Raw genomic sequence first — 26,385 nt, 5'->3', positions numbered from 1 at the left:
TGCTCCACACTGTTCACTACTTTATCTAATTTCTCCCACATGTGCTTTCTAGTTATTTCTAGCTTGCTTCTTAGTTGTACACTACTAAGAGTAGTAGCAAGGGAAAATATGATCACTGGCCCCTTTTTAGGCTGAGATTTTGCCATTATATCCAAAGCGGCTTGTATAAGATTGGACACACAGTGGGTGTTCAGTAAGTGTCTGCTATAGGAATAAATAAGTGGAATTAAATTTAGAAACTTTTTCCTTTTTCTAAGCAAACATTACATTCTTAAACAATTTACATCGTGGCATTAAAATATAATGATTCCAACCTCATACATTATCCCATTTATGGTTTCATACTTCTTTTAGCCAAGGTCTAAGGAAGGAATATTCCATAAAAAAATTTAACAATCAATCAAAGCCTATTTTCTCTCACCATACATATTTTACCAATCCAGTGGTATCGCATCTGACCCTTGAGAGGTTTCTCGCCTTGATAAACTAGTGATAAAATAAAGCATTGACAAAGATATCCTGAGATGCTGAAAATAAATGTTGAGGGGGGAAATTTTTGTAGTTCCTTTTTTAGTTCTAAATGATAAAACATCCCTCCTACTCCAAATAAATTAGTTTCTATTTAAAAATGCAGAATTTTGAAAAACTATTTGGAAACAAAGTCTGTGCATATGTTTGTTGAACTTAATTGCTGTATGGTTTAATGGAAGGGCTGAGGGCTAGTGAATTTAAACTCTTTAAAATAGCTAAAGATTAAAGTTAATTAAATTTTAGTTCTCTGGGATTTCTGATACATGTTCCAAATTTGTTTTTAATGACATAATTGTCATTTAAGATTACATCATTGTGAACTGATTATGTGTGCAGTTACACTAACAGAAACCAATACCAAATGTCAAAAATAAATAAATGTCAAAAAATAAAAGTTGAGGACAACTGTACCGTTACCATTAAGAGAGTAGAAGTTGAAAACAGAAGAGAAACACTCTGTTGAATAAGGTCTTATTATGAAGCTTCAAACAGAAAAACCTGGACATCAAATGCATTAGGTTAACTTCATGCTTTTTCAATGGCATTTAAGTCATTATTTTATACTTACTGTTACAAGTGGAAACCAATGCATTTCCCCAACATATCTGTTCATTAATTTTGGTGGGAAAAAAACAGCACCCAATCACACAAACAGGAAATGTGCTACATAAATTTTGTGAACATATGTGAAGAAATAGAAGTTACTAGTCCCATGGATACATGGATATAGTTCACATTTTAAAAGAATAAGAAAAGAAATTCGGTATTGTTTCTATTAGTCTTCAGGGTCCCCCCCCCCCTTAACTAAAAGTAACTGTAATATTCTTTTGCCTCTGGGGCTCTCCCTCCCACAATTAATCATCTTTTTTCTACACCTTCCCTCCAAACGATTATTCCCCATAGCCTTAGAACACTTGACATCAATTCATACTTCTTCTTCACAGTTTTCAAAACATTGCCCTGGCCTTGCTTAGCTCCACGAGACACTCCCTTCTCTTTCAAAAAATTGGTACACAGAAGTATTTTTGCTCTCACTTTTACAAGGTGCTACTGTGTAACCAGAAAAACATCTTTGTAACACAAATTAGCTTCCTAACTTTTACCACACTTCCAAATTCACAACATAATGTATTTAAATTCCTTAGGATAACGAACATCTATACTTCCAAAAGTAGCAATACGTTCGGTTTAAACATTTGGAAGACTTGGATCCCAAGGCTATCTTTCGTCCTCTGACTCTAGAATCCGTGTCCTTCATCATCAGAACCAAGCAAGAGATTGTGAAAGTCTCATCAAGCTACACCACCAGCGCGGGCAGAGGAAACGCTTTCAAAATATGTCATTCATCTCCACGTTGAAAGGCAGTCTATCCATACATCTTTTATACACGTCATTAAATATTGGTACTTAAGACTTCAGTCGTATGAGGCAAGCTTTTTAATTTATAGGCAAAAGGGGGTGCAAAAGACTCATCTCTTCTTAGATTTACTTATCAAAACAAAGCCAGTCTGATCATATCTTGAAGTCTCAAGTTGCCATTTGTCATGAGTCTTTTAGAAAGCCGCTTATTGCATTAAATTAACCAATTCCTAGCCACATCAGGTTTAAGGAGAGTTTCCCTTGTCTCCAGAGACAAACGAGTTACCAGACGTCCTTAAGCAGACTGTCAAACTTTCATGTCTACTCTTTTTAAACACGTAAGGGAGAGAATGGCACAACGAAGTCAGGTCTGTTTCTTAAGAAGGATGTCCTATGGGGAACAAGACGCTCACCTGTACACAACAGAGGGTCTTTCCCGGCTGTCCTCACTGGGGGAGGGGATGGACATCGCCAGACCTTTGTCCTCCGGACCAGAGCACGGCCAGGGAGGGAGGGCGACTTTCTGGGAGGAATACAGGCACCTGCACCCCAAGAAACTACAGACGGGTTTTGACTCCAATGACTCCCCTGGCTTAACCTCTGGAGGGGCCCTCTAGCTCGGGTAGGGGGTTTGTTGCCCCAAACCGTAGCCACCTCTCGCAGGAGCAGGGGGAGTGGACGACTGACCACTCTAAGGAGTTAGGGATGCCGGTCTTTCCCAACCAGACCCGAACGTCCCCCGCTGTCTTGCGGGGTTCGCCCGGCGGCGGGGTACGCCGGGGTGAGCCACGGCCGCGGCGGGCGCAGAGCCGGTCTCTGCTCCGCGCCCCTGCCGCGTCCGCACCGCCACCGTGAGGCCGAGCCGGGGACGGTGCCCCGTGGCGGCGGCGGCTCCGCGCTCCTCTCCGCGCCGCCCCGGCCGCCGCTGCGCCGGGCACGGGCGGGGGGATTTTCTTCGCGTTCCCCCCTCTTTCGCGCTCTCGCTCCTGTTCAGCGGGAGAGCCCGCGGAGCCAGGGAGGGAGCGAGGGAAGGGGTGGAGGTGGCGGGGGGGAGGCCGGAGGGGCGGATCCTGCCTGGGGGCTGATCCCTCCCTCCCCTCGGCCGGGCTCCGTGGCGGCAGCGGCGGCGGCAGCGGCTTCATTCCCCCTCCTCCCCCGGGAGCGGCGGCGGCGGCCGGGCCGGGGCCCCTGCGCGGGCCGGGAGGGGGCACGGCGGTGGCCGCGGAGGCTAGCGCGGGAGGAGGCCGCGCTCCGCTCCCAGGGCCGCGCCGACCTGCTCGACGGCCGGCCCGCCCGCGCCCAGGGGCCCCGAACGGTGGGGCCGGGCCGGCGGCTGAGGTAATGGGGGTGGCAGAGGGGCCGAACGGAGCGGGGGCGGGGGCAGCGGGGCCTACGGGGACCAGGGACTGCGCGCGGGGGAGGGGGGGCAGGGAGTGGGAAGCAGGGGGCTTCCCGAGCGGGGCGGGGGGCGGCGCGAAAGCGCTCTCCTGGAGCGAGGGCGGCGGCGGGGAAGGAGAAGGCGGGTGAGGGGGGAGCTGAAAAGCGAGGACCCCCTCCCGCAGCCGCCATCTTGTTTCCCTCCCCCCCGGCCCTGGCTGGCGAGCCGCCGAGCCCCGCCCCCGCCATGCTCTCCAATTGGTCAGGCCAGAAGAAGGTTCCGCCCCCCGAACGGCCCTTGGCCCCCTGGTTTCTGCTGACGGGCAGGTGAGGCGACCAATGGGCGCTCGCCTCTCTGCCCCGCTGGTTCGCTGGCGCTAGCTTTCTCTGTCTGAGGGTCGGACTGCGCGTCAGTCTGTCGCTGGCGCGCTCGCCCCCCTCCCCTTGGGGGAGGAGATGTTATTTCCCTCCTTTCTCCTCGGAAGGGTCAAGATTTTTCTGGAAGAGGTGCCCCTTTAAAGGGGCAGGAGCCTTGGCTGGGGTTCTCCCTTGTCTCATGAGTATCTCGTGGGGGTACAGGGGGTAGGGTCTAATTGCAGAAACTCCTCGTTCTTCGGGGACCTGGGTGGGGTGGGCAAGTGGGGCTTCGGGGGTGCTGAGGAGACCTCTGGGGGTGTTGGGGGTATTTGGACGCGTGTCTGTGGGAAGGGCTGTGTGTGATGAGACGCTCCCGCCAAAAAGCTGGACTGTAAGCTCCTTGCGGGCGAAACTCCTTTTCCTCAGCAGCCGCCCTTCCCTCTCCAGAATTTGCCCCCCCCCCCCCCCCCCCCCCCCCGGTGCCTGGAGGCTTGGGGAGGACCCAAGAGGTTTTCCTTAGATACTTGCTGCTTGGGTGAGGACTACCCCACGCTGCCAAGGAGGTGGTAGCTGGTAGGGAGGAAGAACATACAGCGCTTTAACAAAGGAGGGTCCACACCCTCCAAACTCTTTCAGGATTTCAGGTTAGTACCGAGGTAGGGTTTCACACTTCTGCGAGGTTCTCCCTGCCCGCGAAGGCATGGGGGCAGTGAGGCAGGTCTGTTGGCCTGGGCTACCCCCAGGGACTTGGCATTTGTCAGGCATGTAGTGGCCAAGGGTCTCTGGAACCTGGACAGAATTGCTGGGATGATTCTGTTGCCTTTTGTTCCCAATGGGTCGTGTGCCTGCCCGCCACTGTTCCTCAGCCAAGTCGGTGTTTGTTTGTGTGTTTCAGTCACACTTGGGGATTGGAAGGCCTTTTAAACAAGGGTGGTGATAATTCTCTGTTGACCAAGAGCAACGCTTAAGAGGTAGAGTTTTTCATTTTACTGGTGGAGCGTGGAGGCACAGAGAGATTCAGTGACTTTCTCCAGGTCACGCAGGACCAAGGTTGGAACCTAGATCGCCCCAGAGAGAGCCTCTTTTTGAACCAGATCACGGCATCTCTGTGGTGGTCTTCCTTCCCAGGGAGATGGATTCAGCCCGTCAGGGGACCTGGGTTTGAACTGTAGCTTTATCACTCACTACCTCTGGGTTGAGTGACATCTTGTTGAGCTTCTGTTTCTTCATCTGTAAAATGGAGACGATGATATCTATCCTACCTCCCAAGCTAGTTGAGAGAAATAATTAAAAGTAAAAGGGATTGAGGTGCCTGGCCGGCTCAGTTGGAACATGTGACTCTTGATCACAGAGTCGTAAGTTCGAGCCCCGTGTTGAGGGTAGAAATTACTTTAAAAATTAAAAAAAAAAAAAAAAAAAGGGAAAAGGATTTGTAGTTTGCAAAAGTGTGCTAAATTATCATCATCAAGGTGACAGACTCTTTTTCTCTTTGAAATCCTCTCACTGTTGTTACCTTTCCAAGTCTCTGCCCACACTTGGAGCCCCGTATCTCCAAATGTCTTTCCCAGTAGTGATGGCCTCAGTAACTGCTGCCGTAGCTCCTTATGAGCTTGTCATGATTCCCTTTATCCAGAGAATGATATGGGAAACTTAAGGGCTTTCTCCTTGTTGCACAGGGGCAAACTAAATGTAAGGATTTGGGGAGAGAGGGACTTCTGAGGTAAGAGAATGCATTGAGAGTTTACCTCAGATACTGCCCCAATCATCTTGGCCTTGGGTCCCATGAGGGTCTCAGATAGGCCACTTAAAACTTCAGTGCCACTTGTGGACCACTCCCAGAGCTTCCAGTGTTTCTGCTTAGAAATGTATTCGCCAGTGCATCCTCAAAGCTGCCTTTTCCAGAGAAAGCCCTTTATACTGTAGTTTGAAGTCTTTAGACTGTACATAGTAGACATTTCAGGTGCCTTCACCTCTTCACTCCTGGGTGTGGTTAGGGGATAGGGCTTCTGATCGTTGTAAGAAGGGTTGGGAGAGGGCTTTAGACCTGTGAGCTTTTGATCCTCTGGTGGGGCCACTGTTCATGTACACAGCTTAAAAGGGGATGCTCTTTTTGTTTTCTTCTTTTCTGAACCCTTAACCACCCCATCCTTTTCCATAGGTAGGTATCCCACAGCCTTATGTAGGACATCATTAGAATTTTAGATCTCTCCCTGTGTTGTTTTGTAATGATCTGTAATGGTCATTTGTAATGATTTGCTTTTCTTTTTTTCTTTTTTTAAAGTTTTTTTTTTTTTTAACATTTATTTATTTTTGAGAGACAGACAAATCATGAGTGGGAGAGGGGCAGAGAGAGAGAGGGAGACACAGAATTCGAAGCAGGCTCTAGGCTCTGAGCTGTCAGCAGAGCCTGACACGGGGCTCGAACCCACGAACTGTGAGATCATGACCTGAGCCGAAGTCGGACACTTAACCGGCTGAGCCACCCAGGTGCCCCAAGATCTGTTTACTTTTCTGTCCTTTCAATTAGATGGAGCACCTAGAGGCAGGGACCATGCAGCTTTGATTTCTCCTCTCATTCAACTAATATTTATTGAGTGCTTATTAAGGAGCCAGGTATCATTCCAGGTGCTGGGAATACAGCGGTGAACAAAATAGACAAAAATCTTCCCCTCATGGAGCTTGCATTCTAACGGAAGGAAGCAAACATTTATGATAAATAGGCACATTACATAGCATGATAAAAAATGGTGAGTGTCATGGTGAAAAATAAAGCAAAATGAAAGATTGTTGATGGGGGAAAGAGATTTGCAGTTTAAGATAGAATGGTCAGAGAGGGTCTCATTGAGAAGCAGTGTTTGTGAAAAAAGTTGAAGCGAAGGAGCAAGCTGTGTGGATGATGTCTGAGGGGCAGGATGTTCAGGCAGAGGGAACAGACAGTCTTCGTGGTGGCCACTCGATCAGATGGAAGGGTGAATGAGTGCATGCCTGAACATTCAACTCAGTTTCCTGGTTTCTCCTTAGGCCTGTCCCCTTGGTTCCCAGGTGCCATGAGGAAGCCGCGCCGGAAGTCGCGGCAGAATGCCGAGGGTCGGCGCTCCCCATCTCCCTACAGTCTGAAGTGCTCACCTACTCGGGAGACCCTGACATATGCTCAGGCCCAAAGGATTGTCGAGGTGGACATCGATGGACGCCTGCATCGAATCAGCATCTATGATCCACTCAAGATCATCACAGAGGACGAGCTGACTGCCCAGGATATCACCGAATGCAATAGTAACAAGGAGAACAGTGAGCAGCCTCAGTTTCCTGGCAAGTCCAAAAAACCCTCCTCCAAGGGCAAGAAGAAGGAGTCCTGTTCCAAGCATGCATCCGGCACTTCCTTCCACCTCCCGCAACCCAGCTTTCGCATGGTGGACTCAGGCAGCCAGCCAGAAGCACCCCCACTGCCTGCTGCCTACTACCGCTACATCGAGAAGCCACCTGAAGACCTGGATGCGGAGGTAGAATACGACATGGATGAGGAGGACCTTGCCTGGCTGGACATGGTGAATGAGAAGCGGCGAGTAGATGGGCACAGTTTGGTGTCAGCAGACACTTTTGAGTTGCTGGTAGACCGGCTTGAGAAGGAGTCATATTTGGAGAGTCGCAGCAGTGGGGCCCAGCAGTCACTCATTGATGAAGACGCCTTTTGCTGTGTGTGCCTGGATGACGAATGCCACAACAGCAATGTCATTCTCTTCTGTGATATCTGCAACCTGGCTGTACACCAGGAGTGCTACGGTGTCCCCTACATCCCTGAGGGCCAGTGGCTATGCCGCTGCTGCCTACAGTCTCCCTCCCGACCTGTGGACTGCGTCCTCTGCCCCAATAAGGGCGGCGCCTTCAAACAGACCAGTGATGGGCACTGGGCCCACGTGGTGTGTGCCATCTGGATCCCTGAAGTCTGCTTCGCTAACACCGTGTTCCTGGAGCCCATTGAGGGCATTGACAACATCCCACCTGCCCGCTGGAAACTAACCTGTTATATCTGCAAGCAGAAGGGGCTGGGTGCAGCCATCCAGTGCCATAAGGTGAACTGCTACACAGCCTTCCATGTGACATGTGCACAGCGGGCTGGGCTCTTCATGAAGATTGAGCCCATGCGTGAGACCAGCCTCAATGGCACCATCTTCACAGTACGCAAGACCGCCTACTGTGAGGCCCACTCGCCGCCAGGTGCTGCCACTTCTAGGAGGAAGGGTGACTCCCCTGGAAGCCTCAGTGAGGCTGGGGATGAGGAAGGCCTGAAGGAGGGCTGTGGAGAGGAGGAAGAGAAGGAAGAGGTAGAAGAAGAGGAGGAAGATGAAGGCCAAGGCGGGGTAGGTGGCCCCCTCAAGGGAGTGCCCAGGAAGAACAAGATGACTTTGAAGCAGAAAATCAAGAAGGAGCCAGAGGAAATGGGCCGAGATACACCCTCCACTGTCCCCATGGTCACTGTCCCACAGATCCCCTCATATAGGTAAGCTTGGTCAGGAGGTCTCCACATGGACCGATGGTTTCTGGTTGGGCTGGTGCTGGCCCTGAGCCAGGACCTCCTTCCCCAAGCATGGTTGGTGAACATTTGTTCTCTTCTGTGCCCTCAAATTTAGACTTCTCCTTTGGTCCCTGGTCTGGTTTGTGGTTTTCATTGTGCCCTGACAGCAGTGTGTTTCCTTGGCTTCAAGGTGAGACAAAATTAAGTTGCTTAGAAACCCAGGTGAAGGATGTCTAAGGCAGCATTTTTCAACAGGTGCACAAGTGGCATTTTGGATGGGATGATTGTTTATCATTAGGACTGTCCCATACATTTCTTGATGTTTAGCATCCCTGATCTGTAAGTGCCATTTGTATCCACTCCCTCATTGCCTGGTCTTTGTGACAATCTCCTATGTTTCCAAAAACCCCCGGGGGGATAGAACTGAGAACCACTGTTTTAAGGGGTCAGTATGGGTGCCTGCTATCTAGAAGGCTCTAATCTGAGAATGATGGAGACTTTTTGTGAAGGGGGTGGTGGTGTGGGGAGGATATGCTATTTCTCTTCTTGAGAAGCTTTAGATTTAGGGGGAAAAGGATCACTCAGCTCAACTGTATGTCTAAGCCACCTTGGCCCCTAGTGAGTCTGTAGAGACATCATTGTATCTATTTTAAACCATTAGAGAAGTAGCTGTTAGAGGGCAGAAAAGCCAGAGACAGGAAAGATTTTTCATTGGAAGGTCATCTCAAGAGTGATATTCTTTGCAAAGTATACAGTGTTAGAGTAGGAAGGAATCTTGAAGATTATTTAATCTAATGTAGTCCTTGCACCTTCTCCCACACCCCCAGATGAAGAAACTGCGGCAACAGGAGGTAAAGTTGTTCACTCCTTTATTCATTCAACGAGATGTTTATTGAGCACTTACTATATGCCAAGTCCTGTTCAAAGGGCTGGAACCAGGTGGAAAGCAACAGAACCTGACCACGAGCTGGAACTCATGATGCCTCCAGGCTCTGTTCCTGCTGTTTGTCTCTCTTGTTGAAAAGGATAGGGAGAAAAGAGTGCTAGAGGGTAGTGGGGAATGAGTTGTGTAAGGAACGGGCAAACAGACTTGTCAGTCTGGGAAGGAGACATAAGAGCGGAGCAGAGCAGGAGGGAGAGGCTCTTGTGAGCCATGACTGGAGTTAGAATTCAGTCAACTGGAAATGCCTTCTAGTCACAGAGCTGTTGTAGGCTACCCTCTTCGCTGATGTTGACTGGAGTTCACGCTTAGTAACATCTGTAGGGTGGCTGTGCCCTGGGACTAGACTTTTTGGTTGTCACATCTGCTCTTATAGATGTGTCTTGCAGAGGCCTTAGCATGCTGGCTAAGAAACCAGACAGACCTGCTTTTGAATCTTGCTCCTGTCGCTAACTACCCATGTGAACTTTGGCAAGTTACTTCTTCAAGTCTTATTTATTTGTTAATGAACCTGATAGAGTTGTTGTGAGAAATAAATGAGATAATATAAGTAAAGCACTTAGCACAGTGCCTGGTAAATAGTAAGTGCTCAATAAATGGTGGCTACTGCTGCTGCTGCTGCTATTTTATTATTATTCTTTTTTCTACTTGCACAAATGCTGTTGGGACCCTCCATAGCCAAGAGGTTGTAGAGGGAGGGGGCTGCCTGCATCTGGGCAGGTGTGCTTGGCATGGGCATTGGTGGGGAAACTGTTCTTTGGGGAAAGGCCTAGGTCTTGGTTTTTTAAGCTTGGCTTTGGGGCAGGAATGTCTGACCTTGGATAGGCACAAGGCCTAGGTGATCAATGTCCAGCCCAACATGCCCACCCTTGTTAGGTTTTACTTTCTTGTTTAGCCACACTTAACCTTCCTTTCAGTGCAGTGAGATGAGGAAGTGGGGAAAACTGAGGCCTTGCTTACTGTGTGAATAACCAATTTTAGGACACAGGATGGTGTAGCAGAGGGATCATTGATTCAAATCCCATCCAGGGCCACCATTGTTTATTTTTTATTTATTTATTTATTTTTAATGTTTGTTATTTTTGAGTCAGACCCTTAACCGCCTGAGCCACCCAGGCGCACTGCGCCACCATATTTTTAGCTGCATTAGTGACTTTGATAGTTTATTCAGCCTCTCTTCCTAAGCTGCCTTTCCATCTTTTGTTACCATGAGAATAATGTTACCCACTTCGCAACAGGGCTGTTAACATAAAGATTATAGGTTTATTAATTCCTTTCCCTTTCACTTACCCCTCCATCGTCCCCACGTATTATTGGCTTAAATCCTTACTTTAAGATTTCTCTATTGGGTTAGTTTAGCCAGTTAAGTTTTCAGATTCTCCATCCTCTTATCCAGTTTTTTTTTTTTCATTTGGTTCAAAATTAGACATTTTTAGGCTGCTGAGATCTTTAATTAAAAACCAGGGGTCAGACAACTCCAAGGTGTTGCGTTTGAGCTCAGAAAGCAGTAGCCTGGTGTAGTTCTACTAGTTTTCCTTCCAGCTTGGCTATCGACTATTCCCTGGTCTGGGGAGACCCTCAGCCACAGGGTGGCTGGAAATAGTGACCACATTGCCTATAGCTTACTCAAGTTCCTGCCTTCTTTTGCTGCTTTTATCAAGAGAAGTGTAGGGGTATGGGGCACAGGCCTGTTTCTTAGGATTGTAGGAAACAGGGTTCCTGGGAGAGGGTTCTTTTGGAGAATCAGGACTGCAAGGTAGGAAGTAGAAAATCAGGCGATATATCTCACGCTGAATCTGAGCTGCTTAACTTTGCTGTCTTTTTTAAGCCTTTCTCTGAGGTTAGGCATTTGACCACTTTATCCTATATTCTTTTATATATAAGGTTCAGAAATGAACCAGGGTCTGAATAGGAAGCTATAATCAGGGCTGCCCACTGACCTTGTCTTTCACTTCCCTGTGCCTCCACTCAAGGTTGAACAAGATCTGTAGTGGTCTCTCCTTTCAGAGGAAAAACCAATTCATACAGCGGCTTCACAACTACTGGCTATTGAAGCGGCAGGCACGGAACGGTGTCCCCCTCATCCGGCGCCTGCATTCCCACCTGCAGTCCCAAAGAAACGCCGAGCAGGTAGGTGAAGTGATTGAAGATGATGGAGGAGGTGGAGGGTGAAGGAGAAGAAATGATGGTTGGGGTAACCCCTCCCTGAGCCCTCTGCAGAGCCTTTACCTGTAGGCGGTCACCCCTCCAGGAGGCATAGCCCAGGAATGACCTCCAACACTGTAGAGTCTTTGGGACCAGACAGCAGCTCCTTCTGGATGGGAGAGGCTTGACTTTGAAGCATATTCTAGGGGAGAATGGAGAATAAGCCCAACTTTCCATTATGTGGGGAAAACCTTGCAGACATGGCAGAAAGAAAGGAATGGGCTGAATGAGAGCCAGGTGGCCATGTTGCATGAATTAGGACAAGGAGCACTTTCCTTAACACACTATACTGACATCTGCCAGAAATGTTTCATAGAAAACACACAAATGTGCCATCTCAGTTGTAGCACACAGCCTGGCCAATTGTGGCATTTTAGTCACAGAGTTGCTGCATGTTTACTGTTTCCTGAGATGGTGGAAGCCTCGTGAGAGACTCTTTTTTTTTTTTTTTTTTTTTTTTTTTTTTACTATTTACTTCTTTTTCCCTCTTCACTTGCTCCATTACTTCTGCCTTTAAATATTTCCACACCACTACCCCAGAGATGAAGCAATCTTTTACGTGACTCTGGTGCCCTCTGGGTTCTATCTGATTTCACTTTTGCCTTTTGTAACTAAAATCCTGAAGTGCAAGTCTGCATCTCGTCCTTCCTTGAAATGGTCCACCTGCTCCCCTGTAGCTTCTCCTAGAACATCAGCCACCTCCTCCCAGCCCAGCAAGCCTTACCTCAGATTCTCATTGTATTGTCCATTGGGCTACATTTGTCACCATGGATCACCTTGTCTTAGAGCTTCTCTGTCACACCCTTTTGCTCCTCCTCCGCCCTTTGACTGCAATATTAACATTCCCAGGGACTGTGCTGCCTGCCCATTGGCTTGGAGAGCTGTACACTCTCATAGTTGTAAATAAGTGTGGCAGGTTTCTTTTCTTGTCCTCATCCCTTTTTTCTGCCCTCAGTCCTGGGGCAGAGAAACCATAGATGTTCTTGTAGATGTTGTTTCCTAGAATTCATATATTGGAAACTGAATTCATTATTCTTCTCTCATAAATGTATTTCCCTAATATTGACATGGAACCTTCTTTCTCCTGACCTCAGACATTTCCCCACCTTGGAGTTACTTTTGATTCTTCCCTCCATGACAAGCCACAGTTAATCATTCCTTATGCTACTTTGGAGGAGTTTATCAGTATCTGATCCTTTGTCTCTGTTCTACAGCTCCCCTGCTCACCCATGCCCCCTTAATTTCAGCAGTAGCTTTCTAGTTGGTCTCCCACCTCTGATTCTTTCTTTGCTGTACTACTGATACTGTCTCATTCACATACCATTTTCCATCTTGTCACTTCCATTTCCAGAATATATTCCCCCTCTCCAGGCAGGCCACATCCAGGATCCTTTGCATGGAGTTTGAGCCTTCTTATCAGCTGAATCCTGGATCTTGCTTAACTTTTATGGTTATCCAGCTTTTCTGCTCTGGCCAGGCCATTTTTTTTTCACCAGGCAAAAAATCACTAATTCTGCTTCTTCCAACACTTCTTCTCTGTGGTCCCTTTGGTTCCTTACTGCTTTGTTCATCCGTGTCCATCACTACCGTAAACCCCTAGTGAGAATGCTTTCACCGGAAGCCTTCCCAGACCTAACCCCAACCCACTCAGATCCTTTCTATTTTACATTCTCTTAACATTTTGTGTTCAGTTTATCTGTTGAGTTTTTATTATTTGTCTTTATGCTACTGTGCCCTTATCTGTCAAACCCTAGGCCTCTGCCTTCCCCCAACTATACTGTAACCTCTTTTAGGGCAGGAATCATCTTTTTTGGTGCTGGTGGTATTTTAAAATATGGTCAAGTCAGTTAGTACAGGCTGGTAGTAAGAACTTCACTTTGTTTTCTAGCCAAGTCGAAGCTGTAGGGTGAAATTCTTTCCACCTTGAGGTGTCTATTAGTTTTCCTTCTGAAATTCTTTCTATCCCTGAGAGGCACAGCTGCCCCCTGGTGTCCTCAGGGGTAGAGGAAGCAGTCACATATCTCACTCCAGCAGTGAAGGTTATTGTGGGGCAATGCAAGAAACATTGCTGCGAGGCTGGGGGAGCAGAGGAAGAGGGCATGGGTGGAGAGGGAGGGGTGGAAGGGTCAGCAAGGGTCAAGGGCTGTCACCTGCCGAGGCCCTGTGAGACTTGAACAGGGAGGGCACTCTGGGTAAAAGGGAGGCCCCCAGCTCCTCCTTCCTTTCCTGTCCTTCTTGCAGCGAGAGCAGGATGAGAAGACCAGTGCAGTGAAGGAAGAGCTGAAATACTGGCAGAAGCTCCGGCATGACTTGGAGCGGGCGCGGCTGCTGATTGAGCTGATTCGGAAAAGAGAGAAGCTCAAGCGAGAACAGGTGAGGAAGAGCCCCCAGCTCCAGGGTTCTTGTTCAGAATCTTTTTCTCCCGCTCTCAGTGTGGCATCAGGAGAGCCAGGAGCCTCTGCCTGGTGCCACCTTTCTCGCCTTCCTGCCCTCCAAAGCCTGCCTACTCTGTACTGGTATGGTGCTGCACATGGCTTCTAACTATGGGGATTCAGCTTCTGGTGGCCTCAAACATAAGCTATTATCATATGCTTGAGCCCATCCCTGGAGTTTCTGACCAAAAAAATCTCAGGAGTCTGGCCTTGAGTATTTTGAAAAGCTTCTCAGCCCATTCTGATGGGCATTGCAGCTGGCCTGGGAGCTTCTGAGAGTTTTCACTTGGCCCTTATGGTCTTGAGTCATTCAAATATTCCAACCTCGGGCACCTGGGTGGCTCAGTCGGTTAAGCATCTGACTTCAGCTCAGGTCATGATCTCACGGTTCATGGGTTCGAGCCCCATGTCGGGCTCTGTGCTGACAACTCAGAGTATGGAACCTGCTTCAGATTCTGTATCTCTATCTGTCTCTGCCCCTCCCCCACTTGTGTGCACACTCTGTCTGTCTCTCTCCCTCCCCCTCCCCAAAATAAATAAACATTTAAAAAAATTAAAAACAAATTGCCAGCTTTGACTCAAGGAGATTCTAAGCCTCTAAGCATGGGCAGCGTTGAGGTAGTAGTGTAACAGAGGGGTTGGGAATATGAACTGTGGCACCAGACTACCTGGTTTTATATCTGGTTCTGTCATTTAGTGTTTATGTGACATTGGGTAAATTGCTAAACTCTTTATACCTCAGTTTCCTTGATTGTAAAATGGGGGTAATAATAGAACCTACACCAGAAGGTTGTGAAAATTAGATGACTTACTATATATAAAGAGCTTAGAACAGTGCCTGGCGTGCAATGGGAGCTATAGAAGTGTCAGCTGTCAGCATCACCATTATCGATAGTCTGTCTCCCTGAAGTGTCTACTGCAGCACTCTGCACAGGGCAGAGAGTAAATACTATTAATTGGATCAGTGACAAGCCAAAACCATTCTCTCCAGTCTAGGAATAGCAGCTGTTCCTTGCATGCTTCAGAGGCCTGGGTTAAAGATGTTCCTTTCTCTCTTTCTCCAAATCCTACTTCACTATTCAGCCCCAGCACGAGCCCTTCTCTCTGTAGACCTGTAGTCTGAGTTTCCATCTCTGAGACTGGGCAGCTCTTGCCATACATAGTGTGTGTGGGTGGCATAGAGGACATCTCAGGACCTTCTCTATGGATTCAGACTGTCTGTTCCATCCCAGTCTTGGTCGCACAGCTGAGCTTTTCTTCTTGCCTCTGGTTCAGAGAGATGGGGAAAGGAAGCAGTCAGGCCTATTTTGATGTCACTAAGAAGAAGAAACATTTCATAATCTAATCTGTGGCTTCCCAACCTTTTAGCATTAGGGCATACATAGAAAATAACATTTGTGCAATGTACTACTGTCACTGTATATATGTGAGGCTTCTTGCTGCCTGAGGAGGTGAGCCTAGAGGCCTTAGTTATCCCAAGATGGCCTCAAGGCCAATGGGATCAATAGCTTAGCATACTAAGTGGGAATGCTGGCCCGAGTCACATTTTATTTTTTTAATTTTTTTTTTTTTCAACGTTTATTTATTTTTGGGACAGAGAGAGACAGAGCATGAACGGGGGAGGGGCAGAGAGAGAGGGAGACACAGAATCTGAAACAGGCTCCAGGCTCTGAGCCATCAGCCCAGAGCCCGACGCGGGGCTCGAACTCACGGACCGCGAGATCGTGACCTGGCTGAAGTCGGACGCTTAACCGACTGCGCCACCCAGGCGCCCCCCGAGTCACATTTTAAATCATCAGTGTGCTCTTTGGACTAAGACAAAGCTAGGTTCAAGTCCTGTCTCATTGGGTTAGTGACTCCTCATTATACTTCCAAATCTCAGATTCCAGATTTGTAAAATGAGGATAATAATTTCTCCCTCAGGATTATTGTGATGATTAATCAAAGTAACATAAGTAGAGAAGCAGTGTGGCATAGTAGTCAAGAGCACACACTGTGGAATCAGGCTGAGACTAAATCCCTATTCTGCTCATTACTGGCTATGTGGCCTTGGGCTGGTCAGTCTCTCTGTGCCTCAGTTTTCTCCATGTAAAACACCTCATCTGTACCTACCTGATATAGTTGTTAATGTTCCATAAAATGGTTAGAATGTTACTTGGCATTTAGGAAGGACTATGAAAGCGTTAACTGTTATTGTAAGTTTTGGTACGGTGCTCGATATGTAGGGAACATTCACACAGCAGTAGCTGTTGGTCGTTATTTCTAGGCTGAAAGTTGGGTGATCTCTCCTCATATACCGGTCAGCTTAATATCCTGTGAAAATTTGTTGTACGTGATTGGTAAAAGTAATCAAGAAAAAGTTTGGTGCCTCTTCGCAGAGGGTGTCCTGATCTCTTTCCACCTTCTGCACAGGTCAAAGTCCAGCAGGCCGCGATGGAGCTGGAGCTTATGCCATTCAATGTTCTGCTGAGAACCACACTGGACTTGCTGCAGGAGAAGGATCCGGCACACATCTTTGCCGAACCTGTCAACCTGAGTGAGGCAAGTTCCCCCACCACTTCCTGAGCAGTGAGCCCCTCCTGGACTGGAAACAGGGTCTGAGTAGGCCAGGAAGGGGTCAGGCCACAGGGTGTATGACACCTGGGGGTTTCTGGCAAAGCTAGTAGACTTGCCCATGGTGAGGAGTTAGCAGGCCAGGGTGGGCCAGGGCCCTGGGGCTCTGACTGTGCAGCGTGCCAAACCAGAAAATGGGGAGGCAAGAGTGCTGGTGAAGGGTGCACCTGTTTGGCTAGTAAATGGTTGTTGTAATTGTACAGGTTTTATATGTTTAGGTTCCAGATTACCTGGAATTCATATCCAAGCCAATGGATTTTTCTACCATGAGGCGGAAGCTGGAGTCCCACCTGTACCGCACCTTGGAGGAGTTTGAGGAGGACTTTAACCTTATAGTTACCAACTGCATGAAGTATAATGCTAAAGACACAATTTTCCACCGAGCAGCTGTCCGCCTGCGGGACCTGGGAGGGGCCATCCTGCGGCATGCCCGGCGGCAGGCAGAGAACATCGGCTATGACCCCGAGAGGGGCACCCACTTGCCTGAGTCACCCAAATTGGAGGACTTTTACCGCTTCTCCTGGGAAGACGGTGAGAAGCCTTGGATGGGTGGGGAGGAGAGGGACCAAGAGGAGGCACAGGGATGGAGCCCAGAGAGCCAGGGATCAGGGTGGGCCTTGGAGCTATTTAGGGTAGACACGAGGAGAGCTGAGGGTAGGCCCAGACTGGGATATTCCTGCTTGTGGCTTGCAATAGTTCTAGGAGCTAAAGTTTAACGAATTCACTATTTCTTGAATGGTAGGAAAAGGAATCAGGTACTGGCTGTCTGTTTGAAAACTTAAATCCTTACCAGGGGTCTTCCTCTTCTGGATGCCCTCTATACAGCGTCCAGAGCATGGGGCAGGGAGAGTGCAATGCTAGTGTATGTCTGGCTCATTCAGAAGAGTGCAAGTAGAGGACCAGAAAAATGGAATTGCCTCTGAGCCCCACACTCTGCCTGCCCCTGCTCTCTGCTTCTCGATGGCAGTAGCCAGTCACTCAGGCCCAGGAGATTGCCAAGCTGCCTCGTGCCTGCTCCCCAGAGCCTGTAATTATGACTGTGAACAGCTTCCTGCAGATGTTTCCCAGATTCTGACCTTGTCCCTGTGGCTGCCCTCCGGGCAACGGTGTTACCAGGGCCAGGGCCCCACAGTGACGCTGCTGGAAGCCACTGGCCCAGGCATTCCAGGAGAATATTTTGCATCCAAAGGATTCAGCCCCTTCCCCTTGCCCTGGGCTGGGCAGATCCTTCAGCCCTTCTGTCCTCCCTTCTCCCTGGCAGTGGACAACATCCTCATCCCAGAGAACCGGGCCCACTTGTCCCCGGAGGTGCAGCTGAAGGAGCTGCTGGAGAAATTGGACCTGGTGAGCGCCATGCGGTCCAGCGGGGCCCGGACCCGTCGCGTCCGCCTCCTGCGCAGGGAGATCAATGCCCTTCGGCAGAAGCTGGCACAGCCACCACCACCACAGCCACCATCACTGAACAAGACTGTGTCCAATGGGGAGCTGCCAGCAGGGCCCCAGGGGGATGTGGCTGTGCTGGAGCAGGCCCCACAGGAGGAGCCAGAAGATGATGGGGACAGAGGTGAGACAATCAGGGGCAGACAGGGGGTTGGAGGCCAAACTAAGGGAGTAAGGGTTAAGCTAAAATCTCAAGGATGGTGCAAGCATCCTTTCCTGAGTTTAGGTCAGACCCTTGTGGGCAAGCAAAAATCCTTGGAGAGGTCATGCTTCCATGTATATCCAGGGATGATATTCAAAATATTTAATAATCAGTAGAGACCAAAATTCATCAGAGTAGATGTTGGCTGTTGCATTGGAGTCGGTTCTGGGGACCACTGATGGGGATATTTAGTTGCTAGATTGTGGACAGGTTTGGGGAGTTTTAGAGGCTGGGGCCCAGCAGCTCTGTACTAACTAATAAAGAAGTATTACAGTATTTTGTACCTGATAATGGCTATACTGCACATATGAGTTAAATATTTGCTCATCTACCATCATGTAGATAGGCTTTTTTAGAGCAGGTTAGGTTGTGGTGTGGGAGGACAGAAAAGGAAGAAAGACCCTAAAGATGGTCTGGCTTCTTGAACTACCTCATGGCTTTGACCCCAGCTGGCCAAGTCTACAGGCCCATCCTAAGCAGAAAGGTCAGATCGCAAGAGACATCTGGGGAAGTGATTCTCAGAGACCCAGCCTTAAAACTGAGCTGCTTTCCATCCTCCCCACTTCGTTGGGGACAGAATTGTCTCCCTTAATACAGGTCCTCAGAGCTAAGCCTACAGCTTGGGGAGGGTCTGTCATCCGCACAGTCTAGAAGGGTTCGGAGTTATCTCCAGAGGGTAGTTCTCTCCAGGGCCCAAACTGCAAGGAATGGCCCATTTTATTTTAGGTTGGCTGAGAATAAGGACGTGGCTGGGAGGTCACATTTGGCAGTGACTTCCTGATTCCCTGTGTGGCAACCAGCATGCCACTTGTATCCCACTCCTGGGCTGTGGCCGTGCAGAGTCCTGCCCACTGACCGGCTATAACAGCTTCTTCCAGAGGGTTTCAAAACAAAATTCCCAGGCCTTACATCCCAGAGATTCAGATTAAGGAAGTCTGGGCTGTGGCTTGGAAATTCTAATTTTTAAAAGTTTCAAGATAGTAAGTGAACAGACATGTTTGGGAGCCACTGATTTAACTTACTTGCTCTCACTTTTTCACATTTATAAACTTACTCTTTCTGCTTGTCCTCCTTGCTTCACTTGGGTGATAGGAAACAGAACACATTGACAGAAGGGAAAACACTTGAGTCTAATGAGAGCTGTACACCTCTAATCTGTGAAGCTGAGACTTAACTGATTATTGATTAAGCCAGGTAGCTTTCAGCTTTCTCAGGTGTGGAGTAATGTTTTGTAATTCTCACTTCATCAGATTCACCTGGTAAAGCTTTACCCCATCATTAGAGATTTGGTTTCAGTTGGTCTTGGATCGGACCTTGACGCTGGAATTTTTAAGAAACTTCCTAGATGATTCTCATGTATAGGGTTTAGAATTACTAATGTAGATAAAACTTAATCCTACATTCTTTTTGCCTCAGATGGGAGACCTGGGATACATGTCAAGAACCAATGCCTTTGGTTCTTGCTTATCAGAGTCATTATCTGGCTTGTAGGGGCAGACCTTTTCTAAAATGTTCAAGCAGGTTCTCTTTTTCTCTAACAGATGACTCCATACTGCCTCCCCCACCAACCCTCGAGCCCACTGGGCCTGCACCTTCCCTGTCTGAGCAAGACTCCCCTCCGGATCCCCCTACTCTGAAACCCATTAATGATAGTAAGCCTCCAAGCCGATTCCTAAAGCCCAGAAAGGTGGAAGAAGATGAGCTCTTGGAAAAATCACCTCTGCAGATAGGGAGTGAGCCCCTGCAACGCCTGCTCAGTGACAATGGCATCAACAGAGTGTCTCTCATGCCCCCTGAGACCCCTGCTGGTGCCCCACTCAGTGGCGTGGGCCGCCGCACATCCGTCCTCTTCAAGAAGGCCAAAAATGGAGTTAAGCTACAGAGGAGCCCAGATAGGGCCCCAGAGAATGGTGAGGACCATGGTACAGTGGGCTCTCCTGCCTCTCCGGCCAGCATCGAGGATGAACGGCACTCCCGGAAGCGGCCAAGGAGCAGGAGCTGTAGTGAGAGCGAAGGGGAGAGGTCCCCCCAGCAGGAGGAGGAGACAGGTGACCACGCCTGTGACTTCTCTACTTCTCATCTGCTTTCCTGCTTTGCCTTGCCAGCCAGCACCTCCCCTAGTTGGCTGCCTCCCTAATGGTCCCTGTGGACGCCAGTAGAACCATTGAGGGATCCGTAGCTTATAGTTGTGCCTGGCACATGAGTAGTGGCCTGGAGAAGAGGCTTTGAGAAAGTAATTTGAGAGGGCCACATTGTGTCTGGGGCTTTCTTTGGCCTTGAAGGGAATGCAAAGCTATATATGATAAAGTGGTTCCTGCCTTGACTTTAGTTCCTTCATTCATCAGATATTTAGGCACTGGGGGGAAAAAAGTCCTTGAACAGAAGACAAAAATCTCCCTTGTAGAGGAGAAAGACTAAAAACAAATGAGTGAATTGTACCTTGTATCAGAAGCTATGGAGAAAAATCTAGCAGGGAAGGGGAATAGGGGATACTGGGGTGGTATTAGAGAAGGTGGCCAGGGGAGACTTGGGGAGGGGACATTTGAGTAAAGATTTGAGGGAGTTGAAGGCATGGGCTATTTGGGTTTCTGGGGGAGAACACTTCAAAAAGATAAACTAGTAGGTGCACAGGCCCTGGTGGTGGGAACATGCCCGCATGCCTGGGGAATAGTGGGGAAACCAGTGTGGCTGGAGCAGAGTTAGCCAGGGCATGGTTAGAGATGAGGTTCCAGAGGTAGGTAATGGCGGCTGCCATACTAAAGGGTCCTTACTACACATCCAGCACAAGCTGGTCACAGGGGGTCATACAATGAGTCGGACTGAGTTCCAGCTCTGGAAGAATTCATGGTCCAGTGGGGAGCAAAGGTGCAGAGATGTTATGGTGCCAGATAGTATGTGATTATGTGTTAGGTGACAGCACTGCTGGAGGTGTTTAGCAACTAGGAGCTAGAAGAGTCAGGAAGGTTCCATGAAGGTGGTGCCTGAGCTGGCCCTGTGGGAAGAGATCAGAAAAGAAGGGAGTAGATGGAGCGAAGGCTCAGGCCTGGGTATATGGAAGCAAGGACAGAATCCCTGTGAAGGACAGTTTGGAGAGGGGCTTCCTGAAGCATCGGGAGCCAAGGCTGGATGGGTGAGGTGAGCCTGCATATGCAGGGCTTCTTTTCTGGATGGTGTGGTTTAGTCTTAGTGAAATATGGGAGGTGAGCTTACTTGGTGGGGAGGGGCCTACTCTTGGCTTGTGCTCTTCATGTCCCTCTCTTGCCTTTTTATGTGGTGGTTTTGGGCTATTTGGCTAGCACATACTTCTCTCTTCCTTCTTAACACTTTGTTTCCAACAATACCTTCCCTTCCCGTTTGGCCCAAGCTTCCCCGTATTAAGGGAGTAGATTAGTTCATAGAATCGAGTCTGAGGCTTGGAGTTAGGCAGACCTGGGTTCATATCCCATCTTCTGACCACCTGTGTATCCTGGGGCAGATTAATTAACCTTTCAAGCTTGTTCCTTATTTCTAACATGGGACTAGTGATATCTATCTTGCAGGGCTCCAAGAATTGGAAATAGTCTGTATAAAGTACTTGGCATACAGCAGTCGATGGTAGCAGTTACTGTTGTCATTGTCTGCACTGTATCAGGACTAGCCAAACAACCCTGAGAATGCTGTGCACTAAAAATGAAAAATCCCTCTAATAGGAAATAGGTCTGGATATCAGGCTCATCCAACCTAAAGAGGGCCCACTGCTTGGGGAACCTACTAGAATCTGTTTGTCCCCCATCGCAGTGGCCTGGCACCCAGGAATATTTCTGTATGACCTTAGTGGAGTCTCACAAGAACAGGTATTGATCTTTGGCAGCTGAGGCACAGCTGGCTTCGTGATTTAAACGGAAGCCATAATGTTCGAGACAGAGCCAGGTTAGAGTCCAGATGTGTTGGCTCAGGCACCTGCTCTTACAGGTGGTGTAACTTGCCTCACAGTTTTTTGGCCAAGGTATCTGTGACTTAGATCTCAAGCGCTTGGCTCAGCTGCCAGACTTGTAGGACTCTGTCTGGATTGTGGTTAGGAACCAGATGATAGAGTTGAAGCCTCTACAGCCGATGAGCCTCCTCCTGTCCCTGGGATGACCAGTCTTCATTTGCTTCCATACGGCTGCCTTCTATAAACAGACTTCTCATTCATACTCAGTACTGTCCTCTATAAAGAAGAAGAAGATACTATGTTCACAAAAGGAGAAGCAGAGGTTAAAGAGGAAAAAGGACCTGTATTTCAGAGCCTTGCTTAGAACCCAGGGAATTCTGTCTTCCCACCCCAGGAAGGTCCAGTCTGCTCTAGATCTGTTGAAGTCCCCCAGCTCTGACTAGCTCTGCTGGAGATCTCAGGGTGTGGCTGACACAGCCCTTCTCCTGTCCCAGCCTCCGCTGACACCATCCCAAAAGAATGAAGCTCACTGTTGCCAGCTGTGTGATGGATAGGGCGTGAGTGTTTATCTGAAGAGGCAAGGCGGGTGGGCTCCCGAAGAGGCAGAGGAGACTCCCTGATAATTGAGGCTTGAAATTAGAAGCAGAATTAGGGACTTGTGAGCCAGCCAGAGTGGGGAAGTCTTGGTATTTCATTTTGTGGCCAAATGACAGTAACTGGTGTGAGCTGTGTGCTGTGTTTTCCTTCAAGTTGAACCAGAAGGATGAGAAGGAAAATGCGGGGTCTACTTATTTCCCTAGCCAACATTTCCCCCAAACCTTTATCAGGGTCTTTCCACTGCCCGAGACCCATTTCCCATGCAGGAAGCAACAACCATCCTTTCCACCCCTCCTCAGGTGGCCACTTCACACTGCAGCATGTGTCAGGGGAAGGGGGGTTTCTGCACTCAGGCTTACACTATGTGTCCTTGGCAGGCGTGACCAACGGATTTGGAAAACACACCGAAAGCGGGTCTGACTCAGAATGTAGTTTGGGTCTCAGTGGTGGACTGGCATTTGAAGCTTGCAGGTAAGAACAGTTGTTCCCAAAGCTTTGTTGGCAGCTCCTCCACCTGTCCCTGTATTCTCCATTCAACCACAGATGGAGCCTCCTCCTGCTTATCTAAGGTTTTTCTTCCTCCACCCCTGCTGTTTCCTGAGGCCTCTGGTCTGTAACTCTGGTAGCTCCTAGGAAACAGTGTGACCCTTGACTCACAGGCCTGATCCGACTAGGAGGGGAGGAGTGATGCTGATGCTTTATAGGGTTTGTGAAGCCGAATTTGGCTCCAGAGGGCAGGGACAGCCAAATCTGTATCGCCCAGCGAAGTTGAGCCAATCCCCCACCCACACCCCTGGCCCACTCTGATAACCCAGTTACAGACATAGTTTTGCTCTTTGCCTTTTGGGGCATCATAGCAAAGGCCTCTGTAGAGGTGTGGTATGGGAGTAAGAAATGGGCAGATAGGAAGTTCAGAATGGCCTTTTATTCAAAGGCCCTAGCTCTTCTATCCTCCTTGAGCTGGGAAAGGATGGGTTTCTTTTCCTGTTCTTTTACCAGAAGGGAGGATTTCTGAGACCAAAATGTTAAAGTTTCTTCCAAGTCGAGTTTATTGAATCCTTACTCTGTGTTAAGTGTACTCTGCAAGAAATTGGGGGCTGCGGGACTCTTGGAAATGGGAGACCCTCAGTGCCACACAGGAGAAACAAGTTGTCCTGAAGGCTAATTACTGGCCCCCCACATGGCTACTGAATGGATCCTCAGTTCCGAGTAGGGGAGGAAAGGTCCCAGGGCAGCAGTGTTTGAAGTGCTTCCAAGGCAGGTTGAGCATTATGTTCTGTCAGGTACTCTACCGTGGCTCCTGGGCTCCTGGGTGGTGGGTACGGGAGGCCCCTTACTGTGGCATAGCCCAGCTTTCCGTGGTTGCTTTGAGATTTTCCTCCCATCAAGCCTCAGAATTGCCTTAGCTGTCTTCCTCCATGGTTTCTAGAGATATGGGGGAATGAATGGGAAAAACATAGTTACTAGGCATAGAGGAGGCAGAGCTTTTGGAATCCTACAAAATGGTTTCACCTCAGTCCTGGGTGGGAATTCTTAACTCCCTTCAAAGGTAATGGTGCCTGGAAACCCAGTTCGTTGGGGTGGGGAAGGAGTGGGGTTATCAAACTGTCCCCTCCTAGCCCTTGACTAAAGGTGGAAGGTGTGTTGGGCTTTTCACGCCACGAAGGACAGTCTTCCCAGCCATGAACCACAAGAAGAAAGCCAGACTAGGCTCTGGTCAGCCTGCTGGTCAGACTGTGTGTTTGCCTTTCTGCAGAACTCCAGTCTGTGCCGCCGATTTGTCTGGAGCCCTGCTCAGTGTGGAAACAATGCCCTTGGAAGGCATTTCCTTTTTAACTCAGTGGACCTCAGTGGAATTTCAGGGTTTAAAACAGGAGATTCAGGACTGCAACTGCAGGATTTTTTTTCTTTTTCTTTCTTTCCTCCCCCTGCCCCACTGTGGTGGTAAGTACATAAAGGAAGATTTTACTTACTAATTAGACTAGAATCCTCTACTCCCAGAATCAGAAAGAGCCTTGAAGGAACCTGTGGTCACTAATCCCATTCCCCTCCCCACCTGTCCCTGGGTTTATCTTTCCTGATGATTTTCTGAGGAAATTGGAGCTGCTCCCTCTTTCTATGGGTCATGCTTTTGGTTATTAATAATTGAGCACCTACTTCAAGCCAGACATTGTTCTAAGTACTGATAAAGGTATGTGTTCTCATGGAGCTTATCTTCTAGAAGGGGGAGATGAGTGTTAAACCAGTAAACAGAATAATTATAGATTGGGTTGTCTGCTTTGGTCTGTGTAATGTGGAAAGAGGACTGAAACACAGGCCATATCAAGTCACGTGTGCTTTTTCTATGAAACAGGAATACATGGACCTAGTTTTGGTGTTGCCTCTTATTTTACTAAGCTCATCTGTCTCAGAGCTCATCATTTGATAGTACAACATTAGTAGTTTATAATACTTAAAGTGAGGCATTAAAATTTACTGCTCTTCATATAATATTTGCCACGTAACTATCATCTGCCATTTATTGAGTAGTTGGTATGTGCTGTACTGAGTGTTTTCTGTGTATCAATCTATTAAATCCTCACAGCAGCCTCAGAGAAGGTAGGTAACTTGCTCAACATCATGGAACTCATGAATAGAAGAGACAGGTTCCAGGGGCGCCTGGGTGGCTCAGTAGGTTAAGCGTCAGACTTTCGATTTCAGCTCAGGTCATGATCCCGCGTTTCATGAGATTGAGCCCCACATTGGGCTCTGCACTGACAGCACAGAGCCTGCTTGAGATTCTCTCTCTCCCTCTTCCCCTCCCCTGCTTGCTCTGTGTACATATGTGTCTCTTTCTCTCTCAAAATAAATAAATAAACATTAACATAAACAAACAGATAAGAGCCAGGTTCTGAACCCAGGTAGTCTGGCTCCAGAGTTTCTCTTTTAAACACCTTGTTGTGCCCTCTTCTGTTATATTTGAAGATGTCTCCCCAGCTCCAGAATAATGAACTTTGAGAGGCCTCAGAGTCTCTAAGCACAGTGACAGATTTTTATAGGATGAGTGGGAACTGAATCCTAAATGTAAACTGGGTGTTAATTTTTTTTTTCCCCAAACAGGTCCTAATTTTGAATAGCAGGAAAAAAAACACTACCAATCTGCCAGTTACTGAAGGATTATGATTCATTGTGTTCTGTTTGTACAAGTTTTTCTGAATAAGACTCTGATAAAGTCCGTATGATTTAGGAGAACAAGAGTACCCTACTCCCCAACCAGTCCTAACACCAACCTCCTCTTATCCCACCAGTGGTTTCTTAAGCATTTCTACTCTTCTGCAGATTGTTTCCCCACCTTTTAAGCATTTTTTTTTTTTTAGTGGAAAAATTATATAGCAATGATATTTTTTAAAGTTTGGATGGGAAAAGGCCCTAGCCACTTCATTCTTGCCCAGAGGCTCCCAACTATGGTTGTATATTAGAATTGCTTCGGGAGCTGTTTAAAACTACAGATCCTTGGGTGGGTTCCAGTTATACCATTACTCTGGTATTACCATCCTCATTTTTGCTTTATTACCTTTCTAGTCTTTGTCAAATATATCTATATATTGTTTTACCTCTTTGTAGTAACCACATGGAAAAACTTGTTCTGCTTGTTCATTAAAAAAAAAAAAAAAAGTCCATCTCTAAGAAAAATTTCATACACAAAGTGGAAGTGAGAAGTGGATTTTTTTTTAAATTAAAAAGTGTCTTTTCTAATTAAGGAGTAAGACGTGTCCTTTATAGACAATTTGGGAAAGAGGCAAATTTTTGTACCTCAAAAATAAATTGGTTTCTAAAGAAGCCGTAGAAACCACAGGGTAAAAAATTCTGATCCATGTGAGATGGGCCCTCCTCATGGCTAGGCTGCTTAGACCCTGGAAGGATTGA

At 48.1% G+C, this 26,385-nt stretch overlaps 1 protein-coding gene across 4 annotated transcripts in view; it reads left to right on the top strand.

Annotated features, from left to right (window-relative positions):
* Window positions 1–3,146: 3,146 nt before the first annotated feature.
* The window catches only part of BRPF3 (bromodomain and PHD finger containing 3), a 34,014-nt gene continuing 10,775 nt past the window's right edge, over window positions 3,147–26,385 (top strand). The window contains exons 1-9 of one of the 4 annotated variants that reach the window (XM_047101438.1): window positions 3,147–3,228; window positions 6,646–8,122; window positions 11,051–11,207; window positions 13,524–13,655; window positions 16,127–16,255; window positions 16,546–16,858; window positions 17,589–17,891; window positions 19,511–20,017; window positions 22,857–22,950. In XM_047101438.1, the coding sequence (XP_046957394.1) occupies window positions 6,672–8,122; window positions 11,051–11,207; window positions 13,524–13,655; window positions 16,127–16,255; window positions 16,546–16,858; window positions 17,589–17,891; window positions 19,511–20,017; window positions 22,857–22,950 (3,086 nt within the window). In that variant the 5' untranslated portion in view covers window positions 3,147–3,228; window positions 6,646–6,671. Of the gene's footprint in view, window positions 3,229–6,074; window positions 8,123–11,050; window positions 11,208–13,523; window positions 13,656–16,126; window positions 16,256–16,545; window positions 16,859–17,588; window positions 17,892–19,510; window positions 20,018–22,856; window positions 22,951–26,385 lie in introns of those variants that run through there. The other 3 variants (XM_047101437.1, XR_006966073.1, XM_047101436.1) reach the window with 3 other exon arrangements.

The sequence above is a fragment of the Lynx rufus genome, unplaced genomic scaffold (assembly GCF_022079265.1).
Source record: "Lynx rufus isolate CCGP_SWC_20201006 ecotype Redwood Valley unplaced genomic scaffold, mLynRuf1.p SCAF_6, whole genome shotgun sequence".
Classification (NCBI taxonomy): domain Eukaryota; kingdom Metazoa; phylum Chordata; class Mammalia; order Carnivora; family Felidae; genus Lynx; species Lynx rufus.
Note: the sequence above shows the minus strand (reverse complement) of the source record. Positions and strands in the feature narration are given on the sequence as shown.